General features: G+C 47.7%; 1 protein-coding gene across 1 annotated transcript; it reads right to left on the reverse strand.

Moving 5' to 3' along the window:
* Positions 1-3,300: 3,300 nt before the first annotated feature.
* ZNF792 (zinc finger protein 792) lies at positions 3,301-11,269 on the reverse strand. The gene is made up of 4 exons (XM_001092908.5): positions 10,559-11,269; positions 7,815-7,941; positions 7,182-7,304; positions 3,301-6,518 (listed from the first exon to the last, which is right to left on the reverse strand). Exons 1-4 carry the CDS (start codon positions 10,589-10,591, stop codon positions 4,897-4,899), a joined length of 1,905 nt encoding a protein of 634 aa, XP_001092908.3. The 5' UTR covers positions 10,592-11,269; the 3' UTR covers positions 3,301-4,896.
* Positions 11,270-22,830: the final 11,561 nt, after the last annotated feature.

Consider the following 22,830-nt stretch of genomic DNA (forward strand, 5'->3'; position numbering starts at 1 on the left):
AGGCTGCAGTGAGCCATGATCATGCCACTGCACTCCAGCCTGGGTGACAAAGCGAGACTCTCTCTCTCTCTCACTCTCTCTCTCTCTCAATGATGAAGAAGAGGAATAGGAAGGAGAGGAAGGAGAGGAAGAGGAAGAAGAATGAGAAGAAGAGGAAGAAGAAAAAGAAAATAAAAAAGAAAAATTTGAATAGGCCTATCAACACTAAAGACAGAGAATCAAAAACCTCCCAACAAGAAAAACACAAAAGCCCTGACCTGACAGCTTATCTGGTGAATACTACTATACACTTAAAGAACTAACACCAATCCTTTTTAAAATTTTCCACAAAATGGAAGGAGAGAACACTTCCTAACTCATTTTATGAAGCCAGAATTGCCCTGATGCCAAAGCCAGACAAACATAAGAAAACTACAGACCAATATCCCTTATGAACATTGATGCCAAAATCCTCAATCAAATATTAGCAAGCCAAATTAAGCAGCATGTTAAAAGGATTATACACCATGTCCAAGTGGGATTTATTCCTAGAATGCAAGGATGGTTCAACACATGAAAAACAATCAATATACTATTCCATAGTAACAGAATAAAGGAAAAAAAAAATCACCTCTTTTGATGCAGAAAAAGCATTTGACAAAAATTCAATACCATTTCATGTAAAAAAAAAAAAAAAACAAACAAAAAATGAAATAAAAGGAAACTATGTCAATGTAATAAAAGCCATATATAAAAAACCCATAGCTAACATCATTCTCAATGGTGAAAAACCAAACACTTTCTGATCAGGAACAAGGCAAAGATGTCCTCTTTCTCTGTTTCTGTTCAACATACTCTAAGTCCTAGCCAGAGTAACTATGGAAGAAAAGAAGTAAAAGGCAGCCAAATTGGAAAAGGAAGAAGTAAAATTATTTCTGATCACAGGTGATATTACATGTAGATAATTCTAAAGTTTTCACACACACACACAAAAAGACTGTTAAAATTAATAAATGAATTCAGCAAACTAGCAGGATAAAAAAATCAACACAGAAAAATGACTTACATTTCCATACACTAACAATGAACAATCTGAAAAGGAAATCATGAAAACAGTTCCATTTACATTAGCATCAAAAGTAATAAAATGCTTAGGAATTAACCAAGGAGGTGAAAACTTGTACAATGAAAACTACAAAACACTCATGAAAGAAAACAATGCCATAAATAAATGGAATGAAATTCCATATTCACAGATTAGGTAACTTAATATTATTAAGATGTCAATACTACCCAAAGTGATCTATATATTTAATGGAATCCCTACTAAAACCCCAATAATATCTTGTGCAGAAATATAAAGATTCATTCTAAAATTAATATGGAATCTCAAGGGACTCTGAACAGCCAAAAGAATATTGAAAAAGAATAAAGTTGAAGGTCTCACACTTCCTAATGTTAAAACTTACTACAAAGCTACAGTAATCAAAACAGCATGAAATTGGTGTAAGGACAGACATACACACCAATAGAATAAAATGGAGCCCAGAAGTAAACCCTCACATATATGCTCAAATGATTTTTGACAGGGGTGCCAAGACCAACCAATGGGGAAAAGACAGTCTTTTGAACAAATGGTGTTAGGAAAACGGGATATCCACATGCAAAACAATGAATCCAGAACCTTACCTAACACCATATACAAAAATTAACTCCAAAAAGTGACTCAAAATGAATCAAAGACCTAGATGTCAGAGCTAAAACTATAAAAACTCTTAGAGAGGTAGGTGGCAATGGTTCCTTAGATATGACACCAAAGGCAAAGACACCAAAAGAAAACACAGACAAATTGAACCTCATGAAAATTTAAAATTTTCTAATCAGACACTATGAATAGAGTAAAAAGATCCACAGAATGGGAGAAAATATCTGATAAGGGATTAGTACTCAGAATATACAGAAAAGTTGTAAAACTCAACAACAAAACAACCCAATTCAAAAATGGAGATGAGGGGTGGGTGAAAAAAAAAATGGAGAAAATACTTGAATAGAAATTTCTCCAAAGATACACAAATGGCCAGTAAGCACATGAAATGATACTTAAAGTCACAAATCATTAGGAAAAGCATATCAAATGAGATAGTACTTCATACCCTTTAGAATGGCTACCACCAAAAAAACCAAAAACAAGAGCTGGTGAAGATGTAGAAAAACATTTTTTTTTTTTTTTTTTTTTTGAGAGGGAGTCTCACTCTGCTGCCCAGGCTGGAGTGCAGTGGCATGATCTCGGCTCACTGCAAGCTCTGCCTCCCAGGTTCACACCATTCTCCTGCCTCAGCCTCCCAAGTAGCTGGGACTACAGACACCCGCCACCACACCCGGCTAATTTTTTGTATTTTTAGTAGAGATGGGGTTTCACCATGTTAGCCAGGATGGTCTCATCTCCTGACCTCGTGACCATCCGCCTCGGCCTCCCAAAGTGCTGGGATTACAGGTGTGAGCCACCACGCCTGGCACTGAAAAATTTAAAACTTTGTTTACTGTTGGTAAGAATGTGAAAGGGTGCAGCTCTGTGGAAAACAGTGTATGGCAGGTCCTCAAAAAACTAAAAATAGATTTATTGTATCATCTAGTAATTCTACTTCTGAGGATATACCCAAAAGAGTTGAAAGTAGGGTCTTGAAGAGATATTTGTGCACTCATGTTTGAAGCAGCATTATTCGCAATAGGCAAAAGGTGGAGGCAACCCAAGCATCCATTGACACATGATAGATAAGCAAAATGCAGCACATACAAGGAAATACTAATCAGCCTTAAAAAGGAAATTTTAACAAATGCTCCAACATTGATGAACCTTGAGGATATTATGCTAAGTGTGAAATAAGCTAGCTACAAAAAGACAAATACTTATTATTCTACTTATACGAGGTACCTAGAGTGGTCAAATTCATACAGACAAAAAGTAGAATGGTGGTTTTGAGGGGCTGGGGAAGGGAGAATGGGCAGTTATTGCTTGATGAGTATAGAATTTCAGTTTTGCAAGACTGAAGAGTTCTGGAGACGAATGGTGGTGATGGTTGCACAACAATACAAATCTACTTAATACCATTGAAGTATACACTAAAAATGGTTAGGATAGTAAATTTCATATTAAGTGTATTTCATCAGATTTTTTAAACATTTTTAAATAAACCATAAAAAACTATGGTGCACTCACCCAGAATAGCACTACTCAGTAGTAAAAGGAATGAACTATATATACACACAGCATGGATGATTCTCAAGATAATTATGCTGCACAAAAGAAACCAGACCAAGAAAAAGAGTATAAATACTTTATGATTCCATTGTGTTAATTCTAGAAAAAGCAAACAAATCTAAAGTAAAAAAATGTAAATCAATGGTTTCCTAGGGAAGGCAAGGAGGGACTGTAAAGGGGCATGAGGTAGCTCTGCAGGTGATGGATACGTTCATTATCATGATTATGGTATTGGTTCCCTGAGTGTACATAATAAATGTACAAAACTTAACAAATATGTATAATTACTGCATGACAATTACATATCAACAAAGCATTAAAACAAACTGTCGCACATAAAAATCCAACCTCCTACTCGTTTTAGAAAATCCAATTTGGCAACCCTATATTGACTCTGCCATCTCTTTCTTCTTGCCTTGGGAGCAAAGAATGGCTGGCTATGTCATAGATGCTACAATCCCTATAGTATAGGATCTGCTTTTTTCTCAGTCCCTATTTTCCTGCTAGCACAGCACTGGCCTTGAGATGCACAGCACAGAGATGGTAACCCACAAAACCAAAACCTTTAGATTATTTGCTCTGCCAGTAACATTAGTCATAGGACAGAGGTCTAGAGGTCCTGAGAATTTCTGCAAACCCTGAATCCTGCACAGCCACATTCAAGGGAGCATTCATGGATGCACCTTTAGAACAGGTCTATTTCTGCTGGTTTGCTATAATCTCGCCTATTCCCTATTAATCACATCCAGTGTTTCTGTACAAATTATGGTCCCAGCTGGGCCTGGTATGTCTTACAGTTAAGAGATACCTGCCTAAGGCTGAACTTCAGGGCATAAGGCTCCTTGGCAGGTGCTAAACAGCATCTGCTTTACAGTGTTGGGGAATATGGGGCACCCCCTGGGAATAAGGGACCCAATTCACGCTGTTCCCACATGTACTAGAGTTTGTCACACCTGCCCCCTCCTCGGGGCAGATTCATGCCATTCAGACTACAATATTACACCCATAAATTCCTACACTTTTTCCTAGGAGGCCTTGTTGGCAATGCAAATGAGGCCAAGTCTGGATTGACAGTTGTTCTCTGTCATCCTCTTGTCCCCTCCAAGATAATCTGGAGACCCCTTCAGTCTGGTAGATCTTAACTCTGTTCTTGAACCACCCCACACAGTGATCAGAACATGGAAGATTAAAGGCGGCTTTATCATAAGGCTGTTATCATCGCATGAACCAGGGCAATGCACAGGAGATAAGTTGTTGTGCAGAGTAACAGGAAGGCTGGACAAATCCTTCACAGGCATGAGACCAACAATGTCCCAGAAAAAGCGAAACCTTCTCTAGGACAAGCTGTCAGCAAAACCCTGCTCAGGACTTCACAGCCACAGGCTGGTCATGTCCACAGCTAAACCAGCCACACAGGGCGGGAATGACATCTTCCCATGGCTTCAGACTACTCCTTATTCCCTTTACGGACTGGAAAGAGAGAGGAGAGGTCTGCCTTCCCTGAGCACAGTGGAGTGGTGGACACATTCTCTGGAGAGCTGCAGTGTGTGGTGCTGACATGGCTTCTATCACAACCCCAGCAGTGAAGAAACGCTGATAAAATCCATGGTAAGAGAATGTAACTTGTCCCCAGAAAGCTTCCAACAGAGCTAGCATTCCTAGGGAACCTCCCCAGGGTGGGTGCTTGGATGAACAAAGTTCAACTTGTAGTTGACAGCACCCTCATAAGGTCTGTTCTCAGAGCTTATCTCTGGTGTGTGCTGTTGCATTGAACAGGGAAGGAGCACATTCTCCATGCTCCTTTCTCTGGTATGAATCTTCTGATGCCGAATGAGGGTAGGCCTTTGGTTGAAGGCTTTCCCACATTCGCTGCATTCATAAGGCCTATCTGGTTTGTGAACTTTCAGGTGCTGCCTCAGATTGGACCTCTGCCTGAAGGTTTTCCCACATTCGCTGCACTCATAAGGCCGCTCGCCAGTGTGAAGTCTCCGGTGGTTATGGAGGCTGGAGCTTTGGTTGAAGAATTTCCCACATTCACTGCACTGGTAAGGCCGTTCGCCAGTGTGAAGTCTCCGATGGCTATTGAGGCTGGAGCTCTGGCTAAACAACTTCCCACATTCACTGCACTCATAAGGCCGTTCACCAGTGTGAACTCGCTGATGTTTCATGAGGTCAGAGCTTCGGCTGAAGGCTTTCCCACACTCACTGCACCCATGAGGCCGCTCACCAGTGTGAACTATCTGATGTTGAATGAGGCTGGCGATGTGGCTGAAGAATTTCCCACATTCATTGCACTTGTAAGGTCTTTCTCCAGTGTGAACTCTCCAATGTTTAATTAGGCTGGAGTTGCAGTTGAAGGATTTCCCACATTCACTGCACTCATGGGCACTTCTGCCTGTATGAACCCTCTTATGATGAATGAGGTTGGAACGCTGGCTGAAGAACTTCCCACAGTCACTGCACTCATATGGCTTTTCACCAGTGTGAACCCTCTTATGCTGAATGAGGTTGGAGCTTCGGCTGAAGAATTTCCCACAGTCACCGCACACGTGAGGGCTTTCACCAGTGTGAACCCTGCGATGTTTAACAAGGCTGGAGTGCTGGCTGAAAAATTTCCCACATTCGCAGCACTCATACGGTTTTCCTCTATTGTGAACTTTCTGGTGTTGAGTGAGGTCAGCGGCGTAAGTGAAGAAGATTCCACATTTGCTGCATTCATAAGGCCTTTCTCTGCTGTGGATTCTCTGGTGCTGAACAAGAGTGGATTTGTCACTGAAGGCATCCCCAGAGTCACAGCACTTGTTATGCCTTAGTGCAATGTGAAAATCCACCATACTTTCCGTGGCCTTGTGCGGCTCCCCATCGCTGGGAGTGAACTCACGCTGCAGAAACCCTGCTGTGGCCACAAAGTCCTCCCCGCCCTCCCTGCAGGTGGAAAGCTGATCTGATGTGTGGTCTCCCCAGGTCTTTACAGGCAAAGCCTGGTCCTCCTCCCTTCTGATAGGGTTGTGTACGTTCTGCTGCACCTGCCTCTGGGGAAGGTTTGCACTGAACTCAGAGCCTTTCACATATGCCTCACACAGAAACGGTTTCTGCCTGGGATGTGTTGTCTGGTGTTCAGCCAAATGCAAAATATCTTTCAAATGTAGGCCACATATGTCATAGGGGCAGGTCTTCTGGAGACACAGAGTTGCCTCGGGACTCCTGTCGTGTGCCACTCCTTCTACAGAAACATTATGCTCAGAAGGTAAGTCCTTGCCCTCTGTTCTACGGCAAAAATCTGAAAGCAGAGAAATGCTGGTGAAGTTCGTATAAACTTTAATAGAAGGAAAGAACCCCATCACCTATGCTTGGCTGACCCAAGAATGAGTCCATGGGATTGTTGGCAACACAAGAAGGCTCAGGTCAGGGTAAGGAATAATCTGCTCTGCCATACTGTGCCTGGCCAGGTCACAAAATACGGGAGGCCTTATCAGGACCAGAGACACAAGGATGGGGGACAGTATTGGGCAGAGAGGCAAGGTCTCCCACTCACTTCTCTTTAAAGGCCTTTTGGCAGGGCCTGGGCTGCTGGTAACCTGTGAGGGCTATGCAGTGCGAGCATCTAGGCCCAGTAAAACCTGCAACTGAGTAGCTGGTGTTCAAGCACATCAAGGAAAAGCATGTATCTCACAACATATTAAGCGTAGGCCAGTGTTGGAAAGTGCTGCAGAGGAAGCTGAAAGAGAGAAACGGAGGCCAGAAAGGTGGGGCATAGGCAAGAGGCCCAACTCCGAATAGCAATGGTAAGTGGATAATGTGTCAAGCACCGGGAAGGAAAAGCAGAGATGTGGTCTGGCTACTGGCTTTGGTATCAAATGATGATGAATAGGAGAGAAGATGCTGGTATGATGTAAACACAGTGGTGGTGTCATATCCTCCCCCAGCTCCCGTCACTGCTTACCAGAACCAGGCCTGCCATAAGCCCCTCTGGCCATGGCTGAAGTCATATCCACACTGTCAGGCACCCAGGGCTCTTTCCCCATCTCCAGCTGGGAAACGATGTGGGACCTGAAAGATATAAGTCCTAAGGGAAAGACAGAGTGGGTGAGTGGCCAGCACTTGCCCAGTTGAACTACCCCATGACAGACTACAGGACAGGAAACTCCGTATGACACAGGGACATCAGGTGGTCATGGCAAGAGGTAATCACATCAGTGATTGAAATTCCTGGCACAGTCTGGCTTAGGAAATATTAGCAAGAGGAAAGGCACAGAATTTAAACCACAGAACTGTCAGATCTGGATAATCACCCAGGAGGGAATGGCCAAGTCAGAGGGAGTCACGCAGCTGACTGCAAGACCCCGCATGCCTGGAGCTTCCCTGCAAGGCTTCAGGCAGCAGGTGTGGGGGCCGCTCAGGGAGAGGAGGGAACAATGTACATAGCTCAGCCCCAGAAGCCACAACACACATACCAGGAAAGCGGGGATGGAAGCAGTGCCAGTGGTCTGGCTGTGGGAAGGAAAGAGCCGTTTCTTGGGCAAAGAGGACAGGCAGAGATGAGCTCGGGACACCAGGGTAGGGGTGACAGCCTTACCCAGCGAGGCTATAAGTGCAAAGTTTTCCAGCATCACATCGCAATACAGGAGTCTCTGAGCCTCATCGAGGAGCCCCCACTCCTCCTGGGAGAAGTAAATGGTCACGTCCTCAAAGGTCACGCAGCCCTGCCATGATGGGGACAGTTTGTTCCATGATCAGTCTCTGTCCTTGGGACTCGCTGTCCATCCCCAGGTCACTCTCCTCCCCAGCTCCATAGCTCCAGGAGGCCCTGGTTCTGTGGGCGCCTCATGTGACCACTGTGTCAGCCCAGAGCAGCAACAGGCAGGGGACAGAGAGGCTCCCTCCAAGCTCTGGGCCTGAAGTCCATGGCCCAACTCCCTCTTCTGGCAGCCTCTTCCCCTAGTGTCACCAGTGTCACACTTCTCAGATACAAATGTGGACTTATCTCCCTTAAACCCCAGTCCAGAGCCCTGGGGTGAACAGTTCACACTCCCTCCCACGTGCATTTCACTCTTGGACTGCACCATCCTCACAGCTCCAGACCTCACCACGGCCTCCCATTGCCACTGCCACCCTTTCCCCATCCTGGTCCCTATCATAGCCATCTCCACGGGCTCCCATGTGTCACTCTGCACACAGCATCCAGAGAGTACCTAGCAAACACAGCCACCATCCCAGCCTGCCCCAGATCTTTGATGGCCTCCACTGCCAAGGGCAACACCCAGATAACAGGGAGAGGGAGTGCTCCACCCTTGCCTTGGAGTCCCCCAGCTCCCCTGGCCTGGCTTCAACCTAAGCCACCCACGGCACACATGGATGCCACATACCCTTGGCCTTCTTTGTTGCACATTCTGACCGTGTCATCACTCACACTTATTGAAAAAAGAAAAAAAAAAGCCAACCTCTCTGGCCATCCTACCCCCACCCAAGGCCAGAAACTCTGCCAATTGACCCCTCTTGCCCCAAGTTAATTCCCCAGACTGAGGACAAACCCCATCAAGGGTCACCACAGAAGCCTGGTGAGAACATAGGTGAGTGTGTAAGCACCAGCCCAGGCCTCACTGCAAATATTACCTCCTCTACTGCTAAGCCTCAGCATCCATCTCATTCACATCTACACTCTTTGGGATGATTTGGCCACCTGCCAGACCCTCTGATACACCCACACAAAGCCCCCCCACCACCACCATGACCACTACTGTTCCTCACCTGTCTTTATGATGCCAAACAGGCCACGGTCCCCAAGCAAGAACCCTGCTCTCAGTTTTCCAGCCCCACCTTCCTCTTTTTTTTTTTTTTTAACATCATTGTCACCATGACCTGAAGTTTCACCTCCTAAATCTGACACACAGCTACGCTCCCGTCCACACACCAGATGGCACATTTTGGATGTTTCTAACAGTTGAAATAAACAAAGACCAATGAAATGAGAAACGCCAAGGCTACTTACCCAAAGCTCACTATAGCAAAAGAGACTCAATGCAAGGTGGGAGTGGGAAAGTTTTATAGCGAAAGAAAAGGAAGGCTTCAGGCATGCCCTGGTTGGAGGCTCCTGTTCGTAGGTGGGTGAACTAGAAGTGGGCATCCTATGTGACTGGTTAGGGTGCATATCTGCCTTTCTCTGGCTGGTCTTAAATCAGAAGCAGGAGCAAACATTAGGAAAGCTGTCTGTGATTAATCAAACCCTGGCCATTTGGGACTGCTCATTACAGAAGTTATTGTTTTAACTTCCTGGATTGTCAGTTCAGATAGCAATCTGGCTTCCTGTGGGTTTGACAGACAGCAGGCTGGCTTCCTGCTGTATGGGTTGTTTATTGTAGATAAGGGGGTTGGTTTCCTGGGCAGAGTTCTATTTGTACACATCATCTGGCCATTGTTCTCATGAATATCCAGTCTCTCATAACCTTAACAACTCTCTCAGAACACCCTGTGTGTTTAGCTGCCCACTCTCCAACTCCATTTGGGAGTCTCTGGGAAATCACAGGCTCAACCTGGCCGAAACCTAACTTCTACTGCTTCCACGGAAAATTCCTCCCACAACCAACTTCTCAGTTCATGAAGCTGGATTCACCAAACCAAAAACCATGGATTCTTCCCTCGTCCTTCTCACCCTCTACATCGCAAAATTTGTTCAGCTTGACTTAAAAGGCATCAAGTTCCCAATCACGTCCTCTACCTCCAGTCCCCACTCTGGTCCGGACAGCAGCAGCACTGGCCTGGGCTATTCCATTAGGCTACTCCTTGGCTTCCCCGCCTGCGGCCCACCCCCATGCAGTTCTCCACTCTGCATCCACAGGGAGCCTGTTAAGACCTGAGTCACAACATCTTCCTCCTCTGCCCTAAACCTTCCATGGCTCCCAACACCCTCAAAACAGAGGCCCAGGTCTCCAGCCTGCCGTTCTGGTCTGTCTCCAGCCCACCTGCTCTCTGGTTCCAGCAGACATAACAGTGACCTGGGTGGGGTTCCTTGAACACTCCCAACTCAGTCTCCACACCGTGCCCAACCCCACCCCCCAAGCTTTTGCGTATGCTGGTTCCTGTGCCTACAAAGCCCTTTCTCCCTTCATCCCCATTACATTTCAGAAACGGAAGCTACTCTATATAAACCCTGCCCTGATTCAGGATCCTAGCTGGGAACGACTCCCTTCCAGGGTCCCCTGACTCAAAAGCAAGGAAATGGAAAACGTGAAAAGTCCTAGAACAAAGCCATCTTTTGCGTCTCAACGCCGGGAACAGGAGGGTGGGGGCCGACAGCGGAGGGCCTAACGCCCAAGCACTCACCTGCGCGGGATCCCGCAGGGCCGCCTCCGCCATCGGAGTCTGTGGTCAGAGCAGGGCCCCACGGTGCGGGCGACCACTGGGCGGGAGAAGGGGGTCTCGCAGCCTCAGGCTACCGCCCACCTGGCCGTGCCCCAGGCGAGGTGTGACCCCGGGTTGAGGGTCGCACTCCTAGCCTCAGTCTCCCCCGTGCAAAATGCGCGCGGCGCCCGGGGCGCAGGCTCTGGGGGCGCTGAGAGCGCGCAGCTCCGCCGGGCACCCCCGTTGCAAGGGGTCACGGCTGGTGCAAAGGCGCGGAGGGGATCCCCGGCCTCACTGTCCCCGGCACGGTCCGGGAAAGCCGGTGCAGCAGCTTCAAGGGCGCAGCCGCACCCGCCCCGCCCCCACCCCGGGGTCCCCAGCTGCTTAGGACTCAGCCTCCCCGCCGGGAAATGACCTGCGAGGCTGCAGCGCAGGAAGTTCCGGCCCCCACCCAGGCGGCCGGGAGAGTCGCGCTCTCCCAGACTGTCATTGGCCTGGCGCCAGCCGCCGGTGCACAGGCAGGGTCTGGGGATCGCGAGTTTCTGCCCAACCTCTCGTCAGGCTGGGGATCCAGGACCGGAAGGAGAACGGACCTTGCCGGGTCTCCACCGCCGCCGCCTGCAGCCCTCGGGCCTTCCCCTTAAAGGGGCCGCTCCCGAGCCTGCGGCCGCCAGCGATAAACCCCGCCCACCAAAGGCCCAGGCGGTGCTCTTCCTGCGCGTGTGGACATCGGCAAGCCGCTTCACCCCTAAAAGACCTAGATTCACACTGGAAATGGGGATAGTACCCAATGGGCGGGGTCTTTGCTTAGTAATATTAAATGTCGCTCTCGTTCAGGGCTTCTCAAACCAGCAACAGCCGCATCACCTGGGGACTGGCTGAAAATGCAAGTTCTGGGGCAACAACTTAATCTAAGGACTCAGAAATTCTGGGGATGGGATTCAGCCTTCTCTACTTTTGGGGGAGGGGGAGGTGGGGGATGGGTCTCATTCTGTTGTCCAGGCTGGAGTGCAGTGGCCTGATCATAGCTCACTGAAGCCTCCATCTCGGGATCAAGGTATCCTCCTGCCTCAGCCTACCAGGTAGATGGGACTACAGGCACGCACGATCATACACAGCTAATGTTTAAATTTTTTATGGAGACTGGATCTCACTGTGTGGCCTAGGCTGGTCTCAAACTCTTGAGTTCAAGCAATCCTCTCGCCTCGGCCTCCCAAAGTATTGGGATTGCAGGCGTGAACCACGGTGCCAGGCTTCCTTCTCTGTTTTAACAAGCCCTCTGGGGACTCCAATGCTGGCTCCAACTTTAGAGCAGGGATTTTCATTGAAATCCAGTAAATAAAATGGGAAAAATAACACTACATGTTGCATGGTGAAACCACCTTTGCAAAAATTATAACTGAGAAAATTATGACAGTGAGAGATCTGACCTAACAAACTCCATCTTGCTTCTAACCTCCAAGCTGTCCTTGTTCATTCCTGAGCATAGGCCTAACTAACTTTGGGAGAAACTTAGTTTATAGTTTAACTTCGAAACAAAGATAACAGCCCTTTCCCTCTAGGCTGGGCACGGTGCTTCCGCCTGTAATCCCAGCACTTTGGGAGGCCGAGGCAGGCGGATCACGAGGTCGGGAGATCTAGACCATCCTAACACGGTGAAACCCCGTCTCTACTAAAAATGCAAAAACTTAGCCAGGCGTGGTGGCGGGCGCCTGTAGTCCCAGCTACTCGCGAGGCTGAGGCAAGAGAATGGCATGAACCTGGGAGGCGGAGCTTGCAGTGAGCCGAGATCGCCTTCAGCCCAGGCGGACAGAGCAGACTCCCTCTGTCTCTAAATAAATAAATAAATAAATAAAACAGCCCTTTCCCAAAACAAACCCTCTTCTTGCCTGGGGACCAGACTGCCTTTGTAGGACTAACAAAAGCCACAAGATTAGAGATTATGGTTTAGGAGTCATGCAGCCAGGGGCCAGGGGCCACAAGATTCTAAACCTTCCCAATTGCTCCTGGGGATAACATCACTGTTGTAAAACCTAAAATTGGTGCTCGAGATATTTTTTCAGAACCAGCACTCGATGGATCAGCTAGTACCACCCAGACTGATAAACTGGGTCATCTGGTCCTGTGGTCCCCTCCCAGGAATTTACTCCGTGCAATTAGACAACTTCCACTCCCTGTGATTTCATCTCTAACCCAACTAATCAACACTCCCCACTACCTGGCCCCCCCACCCATCAAATTATCCCTAAAAACCTCTGATCACTGAATTTTCAGGGAGATCGAGTTGAGTAATAACTCTGTTCTCCCATGGCATGGCTGGCCCTGTGTCAGTTAAACACTTTGTTTACTGCAATGCCGTGGTCTTTTTGTAGCCAGCAAGAAGAACCCACTGGATGGTTACAATGGTAGATAACAGGGCCCAGGACACAATTCCTGCTGGGTGCATAAAAGCTATTGTCATTACCAACATCATCATCACAAGACTCTTACAAAGACTGCTGTGGGATGGCAGGGAAGAGACACCTCTGTGCAGTCTTTTGGATATTTGTCAAAATATACAATGACTCTAACTCAGCAAGTACCGCCTCAGAGGGAATAGTTATGATTTTTTTTTTTTTTTTTTTTTTTGAGACGGAGTCTCGCTCTGTCGCCCAGGCTGGAGTGCAGTGGCCGGATCTCAGCTCACTGCAAGCTCCGCCTCCCGGGTTCACGCCATTCTCCTGCCTCAGCCTCCCGAGCAGCTGGGACTACAGGCGCCTGCCACCTCGCCCGGCTAGTTTTTTGTATTTTTTTAGTAGAGATGGGGTTTCACCGTGTTAGCCAGGATGGTCTCGATCTCCCGACCTCGTGATCCGCCCATCTCGGCCTCCCAAAGTGCTGGGATTACAGGCTTGAGCCACCGCGCCCGGCGCATAGTTATGATTTTTACATGAAAGCACACCATAGTAACATTTGCCTACTTGATTTTATTATTTTCTTATAGCTGCATTTTTTCTAAATTGATAAAATCATATATAATTATTGTATGCAACATGATGTTTTGAAATATATATACATTGTGGAATTGATAGGGACAGGAGGCAGGGAAATTCTGGGAGGAAGAGGCCGGGTCCATCAGGCCGAAAAGCCTGATGCCACGGCCCAAAGTGAGAACTTCCATCCCTGTTTTCCCACTCAAATGTTGCCTTTTCCAAAACCACCCATGGCTCACCCTGCTGTCCATACTATGCCCATAAAAACCCCAGGCTCAGCCAGCGGACAGAAGAAAAGCAGCTGGACATTGGAGACTATGGTTGGATGTTGGAGAGAAGCAGCCTGACTTCAGAGGGACAGCTTGACAGCGTAGCTTTGGAGAGGATGGCCAGGGATCGCCGAACTTCAGGGGATGATTACCTTCCTGCTCCATCCCCTTTTCAGCTCCTCTTCCTGCTGAGAGCCACTTTCACCTGCAATAAAATCCCCTGTGCATTTACCATCTTCAGTTTGTTTGTGTGACCTCATTCCTCCTGGATGCCAGACAAAAACTTGGGTGCCATGAGTGTGGGTGCAAAAGGCTGTCACACTGACCCTCCACTGCACTGTTAACACTTAAGCTATCCATGGATGGCAAAGCTAAAAGGGCACTGTAACATTTCCTCAGGGGCTTCAGGGATCATAGTCACCCTCCCCTAGACGCTGCCATGGGGCCAGTGTGGAATTCACTCTTGCTGGCACCCAAAAGCACTCACCCTGTCTCCTGCACCTGCTTACCTGTGCTCCCCCTCCCACGAGGGGTAGAACCACAAGTGAGTGGAGTTCGCCCCTGCCAGTGCCCGCGTACTCTAGTTCCCATCCAATAAGGGGTCAGGGAAATATCCTGCTTCAGAATGACTAAATCAAGCTCATTAACATATGCATCACTTCACATTGTTTTGTTTTGCTTTGAGACAGGGTCTCATTCTCTCACCCAGGCTGGAGTACAGTGGCACTATCACGGCTCACAGCAGCCTTGACCTCTTGGGCTTAAGCCATTCTCCCACTTCAGCCTCCTGAGTAGTTGAGACTACAGACTTGCACCACCACGCCCAGCTAGTTTACCTTCTGCAGAGATGGGGTTTCACCATGTTGCCCAGGCTGGTCTCAAACTCCTGGGCTCAAGCACTCCTCCTTGCCTTGGTCTCCGAAAGTGCTGTGATTACTGGTGTGAGCCATGGTACTGGTCTTAGTTATCTTTTTTGTGTTGAGAAGACTTAAAATCTACTCTTTAAGCATTTGTCAAGAATACAATGTAACTACAGTCACCAGGTTGTACAATAGATCTCTTGAACTTATTCCTCCTAGCTACCTGAAATTTTGTGTCCTTTGACCAACATTACCCCACTCCCACCACCTGGCAGCCTCAGTCTCTGGTAACCAACATTTCAATCTATTTCTATGAGACAACTTTTTTAGGTTCCATATATGAGTGGAATTATGTAGTATTTGTCCTCTGTGCCTGACTTATTTCACTTAATATAATGTCCTCCAGGTTCAACCTTGTTGTAACAATTGACAGGATTTTCTTCTCTTTTATGACCAAATAGTATTCAGTTGTGTATCTCTACCACATTGTAAAAATCCATTTATCTGTTGATGGGCACTTCAGTTGCTTGACTATTGTGAATAGTGCTGCAATGAATATGGCAGTGCAGATATCTTTTTGACATACCAATTTCAATTCCTTGGGATGTATACTCGGTAGTGGGATTCCTGGGTCATATGGTAATTTTATTTTTATTTTTATTGATTTATTTCTTTGGGACAGGGTCTTGCTCTAAAACCCAGTCTGGAGTGCAGTGGCATGATCATAGCTCACTGCCATTTTGACCTCCCAGGCTCAAGTGATCCTCCTTCTTCAGCCTCCTGAGTAGGTGGGACCACAGGAATGTGCCACCACACCCAGCTTATTTATTTATTTATTTTTGAGACAGGGTCTAGCTTTGTTACCCAGGCTGGAGTAAAGTGGTGCAATCTTGGCTCACTGCAACCTCCATCTCCCGGATTCAAGCAATTCTACTGCCTCAGCCTCCCAAGTAGCTGGGACTACAGGTATGTGCCAACATACTTGGCTATTTTTTGTATTTTTAGTAGAGACAGGGTTTCACCATGTTGACCAGGCTGGTCTCTAACTCCTGACCTCAAGTGATCTGCCTGCCTCAGCCTCCCAAAGTGCTGGCATTACAGGAGTGAGCCACTGAGCCCAGCCACTAATTTATTTTTATCTGGAAAAGAAAAGAGGTTCATTTGGCTCAAAGTTCTACAGGCTGTACAGGAAACATGACATGAGCATCAGCTTCTGATGAGGCCTCAGGAAGCTTCCACTCATGATGGCAGGCAAAGGGGACCTGGTATATAGAGATCACATGGCAGGAAGTGAGAAAGAACTGTTATTACTGTAGGGTCAGCACCAATGCATTCATGAGGGATCCACTCCCATGAGCAAAACACCTCCCACCAGGCCCCACCTCCAACACTGGGGATCAAATTTCAACCTGAGATTTGAAGGGGACAAATATCCAAATTGTATCAGGTGGACAGTGTGGCTGATGCTTTCCCTGCTTCAGAGGGAATTGGACACAGGCTCCGGGAGAGAAGATACAAAGTGCCAAACCAGCTGGGTCGGGGAGACCCTAACCCAGTGGCACTAGAGGAATTAAAGACACACACACAGAAATATAGAGGTGTGGAGTGGGAAATGAGGGTTCTCACAGCCTTCAGAGCTGAGAGCCTCAAACAGAAATTTACCCACGTATGTATTAACAGCAAGCCAGTGATAAGCATTGTTTCTATAGATTACAGATTAACTAAAAGTATTCCTTATGGGAAATGAAGGGATGGGCTGAAAAAAAGGGATGGGTTGGGCTAGTTATCTGCAGCAGGAGCATGTCCTTAAGGCACAGATCACTCATGCTATTGTTTGTGGCTTCAGAATGCCTTTAAGCGGTCTTCCGCCCTGGGTGGGCCAGGCGTGCCCTCATTCCGGTAAACCCACAACCTTCCAGCGTGGGCGTCATGGCCATCAGGAACATGTCACAGTGCTGCAGAGATTTTGTTTATGGTCAGTTTTGGGGCCAGTTTATGGCCAGATTTTGGGGGGACCTGTTCCCAACACAAAGGGGTGAGGAATGAGGTCGAGTGTTCCAACACAGTTTTAGCAAATGCAGGTACAGACAACCAGGCTGGGTGTAACTGAAATGCATGCTTCATGTAGATGCGCTCAGCTGAGACGCCTGGTGTGTGTGGGGAGGGTGGGTGCAGGTTAGCCTGAGCACAATGGCAGCGCAGGATTTAGACACAGAAATGATTTGCAGGTGCCAGAGGAGGGTCAGTGTGCTAGTAACCTACTGCTGCACAACAAATTATCCAAATTTGTTGGATTACCCAGGAATTACCCAGGAATTACCCAGGAATCCCACTACTGAGTATACATCCCAAGGAATTGAAATTGGTACGTCGAAAAGATGTCTGCACCGCCATATTCATCGGTCTTCTGTGCCTGGCTTAAAACAACACCCTTTTATTATCTCTCTGTTTCTGTGGGTCAGGAACCCAGGCATGGCTCTGCTGGGTTCCCTGCTTCATGGTCTCTCCCAAGAATGCAATCAAGGTGCCAGCCAGGACAAATATCTCATCTCATGGTTCAACTGGAAAGGGGTCACTTCCAAGTTCACTCATTTCATACGACCTGTGGGACTGAGGGCCTCAGTTCTTCCCTGGCTTTTGGCCTGAAGCTGCTTTCAATTCCTTCCCTCGTGGGCCTTGCAGAACGGAGAGCGTGCCAAGAAGGCAGTTGAGTTTGCCATAAGACAGAAGTCACAATCTTTTGTAATCTAATCATGGACGCCACCTCCCACCACCTTTGCCATATTCTTTGGGTTAGAAGCAAAGTCATAAAGTCGGGCCCACACTCAAGGGAAGGAAATGACACAAGGGCACCCAAACAAGAGGTGGAGGTTGTTGGAGGCCCTCTTAGAAGTCTGCCTGACACCAGTGGGGAGGTCCCGGGAGAAAAATATCCCAAACTACCCTTTCCCCGGGTCTGGACTGTCCTTGAGAACTATTTAAAGAGAGAATCTTTTAAGTGAATTAAGTGGCAAAGAAAAAAAAATTATAAAAATACCAATATTCCAAAAACTTTCTGGGGAGTTTGTAATGGTTTATAAGCACTGTGCTTAGTTTCTTATGAGACTGTCTTTTAAAAATAGTAATTAATGGGCTGGGCGCGGTGGCTCATGTCTGTAATCCCAGCACTTTGGGAGGCCGAGGCGGGCGGATCACCTGAGGTCAGGAGTTGCAGACCAGCCTGGCCAACATAGTGAAACTCTGTCTCTACTAAAAATCCAAAATATTAGCTGGGCGTGGTGGTGGGCGGCTGTACTCCCAGATACTCAGGAAGCTGAGGCAGCAGAATTGCTTGAACTCAGGAGGCAGAGGTTGCAGTGAGCCAAGATTGCGCCACTGCACTCCAGCTTGGGCAACAGAGTAAGACTCCATCTCAACAAAACAAAACAAAAAATAGTAATTAATGGAAAACAGGTAATTCACCTGTAATTTATCAAAACCAAAGCTTCCTCACCCCAACCCCTACAGGGGGTCCGATTCAGTATTTTGTCCTTGGGGAAAAACTGAGAGTGTTCTAGTTTTCTTTCGCTGCATCACAATCATCCCAAAGTTTCGTGGCTTAAAGTGATGTGGGGCTTTTTGTTGTTGTTGTTGTTTGTTTTTTGAGATAGAGTCTTGGTCTATCACCCAGGCTGGAGCGCAGTGGTGCAATCACTGTTCACTGCAGCTTTGACCTCCCGGGTTCAAGCGATTCTCCCACCTCAGCCTCCCTAGTAGCTAAGACCACAGGCTCACACCGACAGACCCAGTTAATTTTTTTATTTTTTGTAGAGAAATGGTTTTGCCATGTTGCCCAGGCTGATCTCAAACTCCTGGCCCCAAGCATTCATCCCACCCGAGCCTCCCAAAGTGCTGGGATTGCAGGCACGAGCCACTGCTCCAGAATCAAAGCCATGTTTATTCTGCTCACAAATCTACAACTTGGATAGGACTCACTGGGGCTCATGTCTGCTTCACTCAGCATCAGCTGGGCCACTTGAAGACAGGGGCTGGAACCTTCTGAAAGCTCTCTCACGTACAAGTCTGGCAGTTGATGCTGGCTGTCGGACGGGGCTGTGGCCAGGATACCTACAGGTGGCTTTTCTGTGCATCTGCTTGGGCTTCCTCACAGCATGGAGCCTGGGTTCCGAGGATGAGCATCCCGAGAAAGAGAGAGCCAGGCAGAAATCATCACCTTTTATGACTTAGCCTTCAAAGTCATCTGGGGTCACCCCTGCCACAGTCTCAGGCCTGCTGGATGGAAGGGGTGAGAACATAGATCCCGTATCTCCACGAAGGAGATCAAGGTCATCAAAGTCATTGTAAGGAGGGCATGTGGCATGGGATATATCCGTGCATTCACCTTTGGCAAATACAATCAGCCACAGAGAACAAACAACCCCACCACCATCCCACCCCCGAGTTTTCACGGGTGTCAATGACAACAAGCATCATAGGATGAAAGGAAGTCAGCAGTCATGAAAAAATAAGGCAGCAAGAAGTACAGTCCTTTCCGCCTCATCTCCCATGACAGCAGGAGGTTGGGAATGAATCCATCTGCCTGAACTAGAGAAGAGACTTTATGCAAATCACTGGGCCGAGCCTGTGGGTTTGGGCTTCTCAGCTGGCCTGTTACGGTGAAGCTTGTTCTCGTCTTTTGCTGCACACAAAACTACCATAAATTTAGCAGCTTCAAACAACACCCGTTTACTATCTCACAGTTTTGTAGGTCAGGAATCCAAGCAGGCTCGGCTGGGTTGTGCTCGGGTTATTACAAGGCTGAAATCCAGGTGTCCGCCAAAAATTCTATCTGTTAGCCAGGGTTTCTATCATCAGCTCTTCTATGCGGGGCGCTGCTAGGGAGGTCCTGACCACCAGAGGGCACTAGAACCACAATCCCGGTCCCAGGGAACTTTGCTTGTGCGCCAGCCCCTTTCTGTCAAAATGCGGTCCAGCCACCAGCCGCAGCAGCGTCTGGGAACTTGTTTGAAAAGCTGAACCTGGGGCCGGGCGCGGTAGCTCAAGCCTGTAATCCCAGCACTTTGGGAGGCCGAGACGGGCGGATCACGAGGTCAAGAGATTGAGACCATCCTGGCTAACGCGGTGAAACCCGGTCTCTACTAAAAAATACAAATACAAAAAACTAGCCGGGCGAGGTGGCGGGCGCCTGTAGTCCCAGCTACTCGGGAGGCTGAGCCAGGAGAATGGCGTGAACCCGGGAGGCGGAGCTTGCAGTGAGCTGAGATCCAGCCACTACACTCCAGCCTGGGCGACAGAGCGAGACTTGGCTGCATGTTAGAACCACCAGAACTGTTTGTGTGTTTGTTTGTTTATTTGTTTGTTTGTTTGAGATGGAGTCTCCCTCTGTCGCCTAGGCTGGAGTACAATGGCGCGATCTCGGTTCACTGCAACCTCCGTCTCCCGGGTTCAAGCGATTCTTCGGCCTCAGCATCCTGAGTAGCTGGGTTTACAGGCTCCCTCCCGCCATTACGCCCGGCTAATTTTTGTATTTTTGTAGAGACGGGGTTTCACCATGTTGACCAGGCTGGTCTCGAACTCCTTATCTCATGTGATCTGCCCAGCTCGGCCTCCCAAAGTGTTGGGATTACAGGAGTGAGCCACCGCGCCCAACCCAGCGGAACTTTTAAAATCCCTGATGCAAGGGACTACCCCCAGAGATTTTGATTGCATTGGTCTGGGGTGCAGCCTGCTGTCCGGATTGTTAAAAGCTTCCCTGGGGATTCTACTGTGCGGTTAAAGTTGAGAAGGGCTGCAAGCCTGGGTCATTGCACACTGTAAGAACCTTGTGTATGAATGGAACTGTGCTATGGAACAACTAACTCCATGCCACCTGTGTGTGTAGGCACAGGAGAAACACATAAAGCCCTGACTCTGAAGGGTCTCCTGGAATGGAAGACCTCAGCCCTCAGGGGCCTTCAGATAATGGTGCAGTCAGGGCAAACATGGAACACCAAGGATGTGTGATCTCATTTTCCAGGTGCTTCAAAGACTCAAGTCAAATACCAACTGCTCAGAGAGCAAATTCTAGTTCACCCACCCCAACCCATGCTCAGTGATGGGGCTCACGGCAGTTTCCTGTAAGTGTTTGCTAGTCTCACCTTTCTAACTCCATTGTGGGCCCCCTGAGAGAAGTAATGAGTCGGGTCCCCCCTCAGTGGAGTCCCATTCGCAATTGCTTTTGTGACCTAGGAAGAAACCAGCTGACGGTGGAATTGGTGAGTTGTGCTCCAGGAAAGAAGGTGCCTGGAAGACAGAGATCAGCGATGTTAGGAGGGACTCTATAAAAAAATTTATTCTTTCCTATGTATATAGAACTTCATGGTTCCCAATGCACTCTTAGGTGCACTGTTGCATTTTTATAACACCCATCTGCATTAGATTAGAGTAGGTTAGCTGTACGGATGAGGAAAACTGAGCGACAGAGGTGTAAATAGATATGCTGGAATTTGCATGAGTCAGGCAGAATTAGAACAAGAAATCACCTTCCTAAATTTCTTAATTTCCTTTGTGCAGTTTCCAGGATGTAGCAATACCCAGCTTCTGACCTCTCTTTCCTCACTGTTGAGAGCATTTCTGCAGGATTTTGTCTTCATTCTTTCTTTTTGTTCTCCTCCCCAAAATTGTGGATTTGTTTTGTCATTCTGGAACTCTCTGTTAATCTCCCACCAAATGTCCACTGACGTACTTGATTTCTCATTTTTGAAGGAACATTCACCAGGTGTAAATTCTTAATAGGTGCTAGCAAAGACAATGATTTCATCACATTATAAGCTTCTTGAATGCAAGAAACGTATTTCCCATTGCATCTCTAGCACCTTCGACAAATATTTGTGGAATGAATGAATAATGGATGAAGGGGATTTGCAAAGTTAAATGTGAGCGAGGGAGGAAGCAGACACAGGAAATTAATCTGAGCCAGTCTGCAGGTGGTGTGGTGGAGATGGTTGTAACCTCTGGACCAAGAGCTGTGAACGATGGTGCACAAAGAAATACTGTCAGCACCACAGAGAGTGGGTTTTATCTTCTCAAATAATGGCCAACTTTCCTGCGTCTTCTTCCCTTTTCCTGCTCCTCTTGAGGATGTATTCCCTGATCAAATGAAATGCTGAAACCTGGCTGGGCGCAGTGCCTCACACCTGTAATCCCAGCACTTTGGGAGGCTGAGGTGGATGGATCACCTGAGGTCAGGAGTTTGAGACCAGCCTGGCCAACATGGGGAAACCCCATCTCTACTAAAAATACAAAAATTACCTAGGCATGGCAATCTTAGCTACTCGGGAGGCTGAGGCAGGATAATTGCTTGAACCCAGGAAGTGGAGGTTGCAGTGAGCCAAGATCGTGCCATTGCACTCCAGCCTGGGCGACAGAGTGAGACTCCATCACGAAAAAAAAAAGAAAAGAAAAGGTGAAGCGCTGAAATGTTCTTTGAAGAATTCAGCGAGCCTTTCGATACTGACTTTCAGTAAAGGCCTCCCCTGCTCCCTGCCTTTTTTTTCTATAAAGTGTCCTTACTCCTCTGGAGTCAGAAACCCTTCTCCTTCTGGGGTCCCCAAACAATGCTCCTCCCTGAGACAAATGAGGTGCGGGAAGGATGTGAATGGCATGCCCTTCCTCCACCACCAGTGTTTCTGCTGAAACCATTTTCACTAATTAATCAGGGAAGAAGGGAGGGGGAGAAATGAAAATAAACCAAGCTTGTAGCACATTCAGCGTTCATCGTGAGGTCATCCTGCTCTCTGACCCACCCTTCCTCACAGTGGTTTGGTGCCTGTTGTTCTAGAATCACACAGGCCTGTTCCAAGATGATAGTTCCCCTTAACTGCTCTAGAGATAAGAACTTGAACATTATGAAATGTTAAGTTTTGGCCAGGTGCAGTGGCTCAAGCCTGTAATCCCAATACTTTGGGAGGCCAAGGTGGGTGGATCTCCCGGTCAGGAGTTTGAGACAAGCGTGGCCAACATGGTGAAAGCCCGTCTCTACTAAAAATACAAAAATTAGCCGGGCATGGTGGCAGGTGCCTGTAATCCCAGCTACTCAGGAGGCTGAGACAGGAGAATCGCTTGAACCCAGGAGGTGGAGGTTGCAGTGAGCCAAGATGGTGCCACTGCACTCC

The sequence above is a fragment of the Macaca mulatta genome, chromosome 19 (genome assembly GCF_049350105.2).
Source record: "Macaca mulatta isolate MMU2019108-1 chromosome 19, T2T-MMU8v2.0, whole genome shotgun sequence".
NCBI lineage: Eukaryota > Metazoa > Chordata > Mammalia > Primates > Cercopithecidae > Macaca > Macaca mulatta.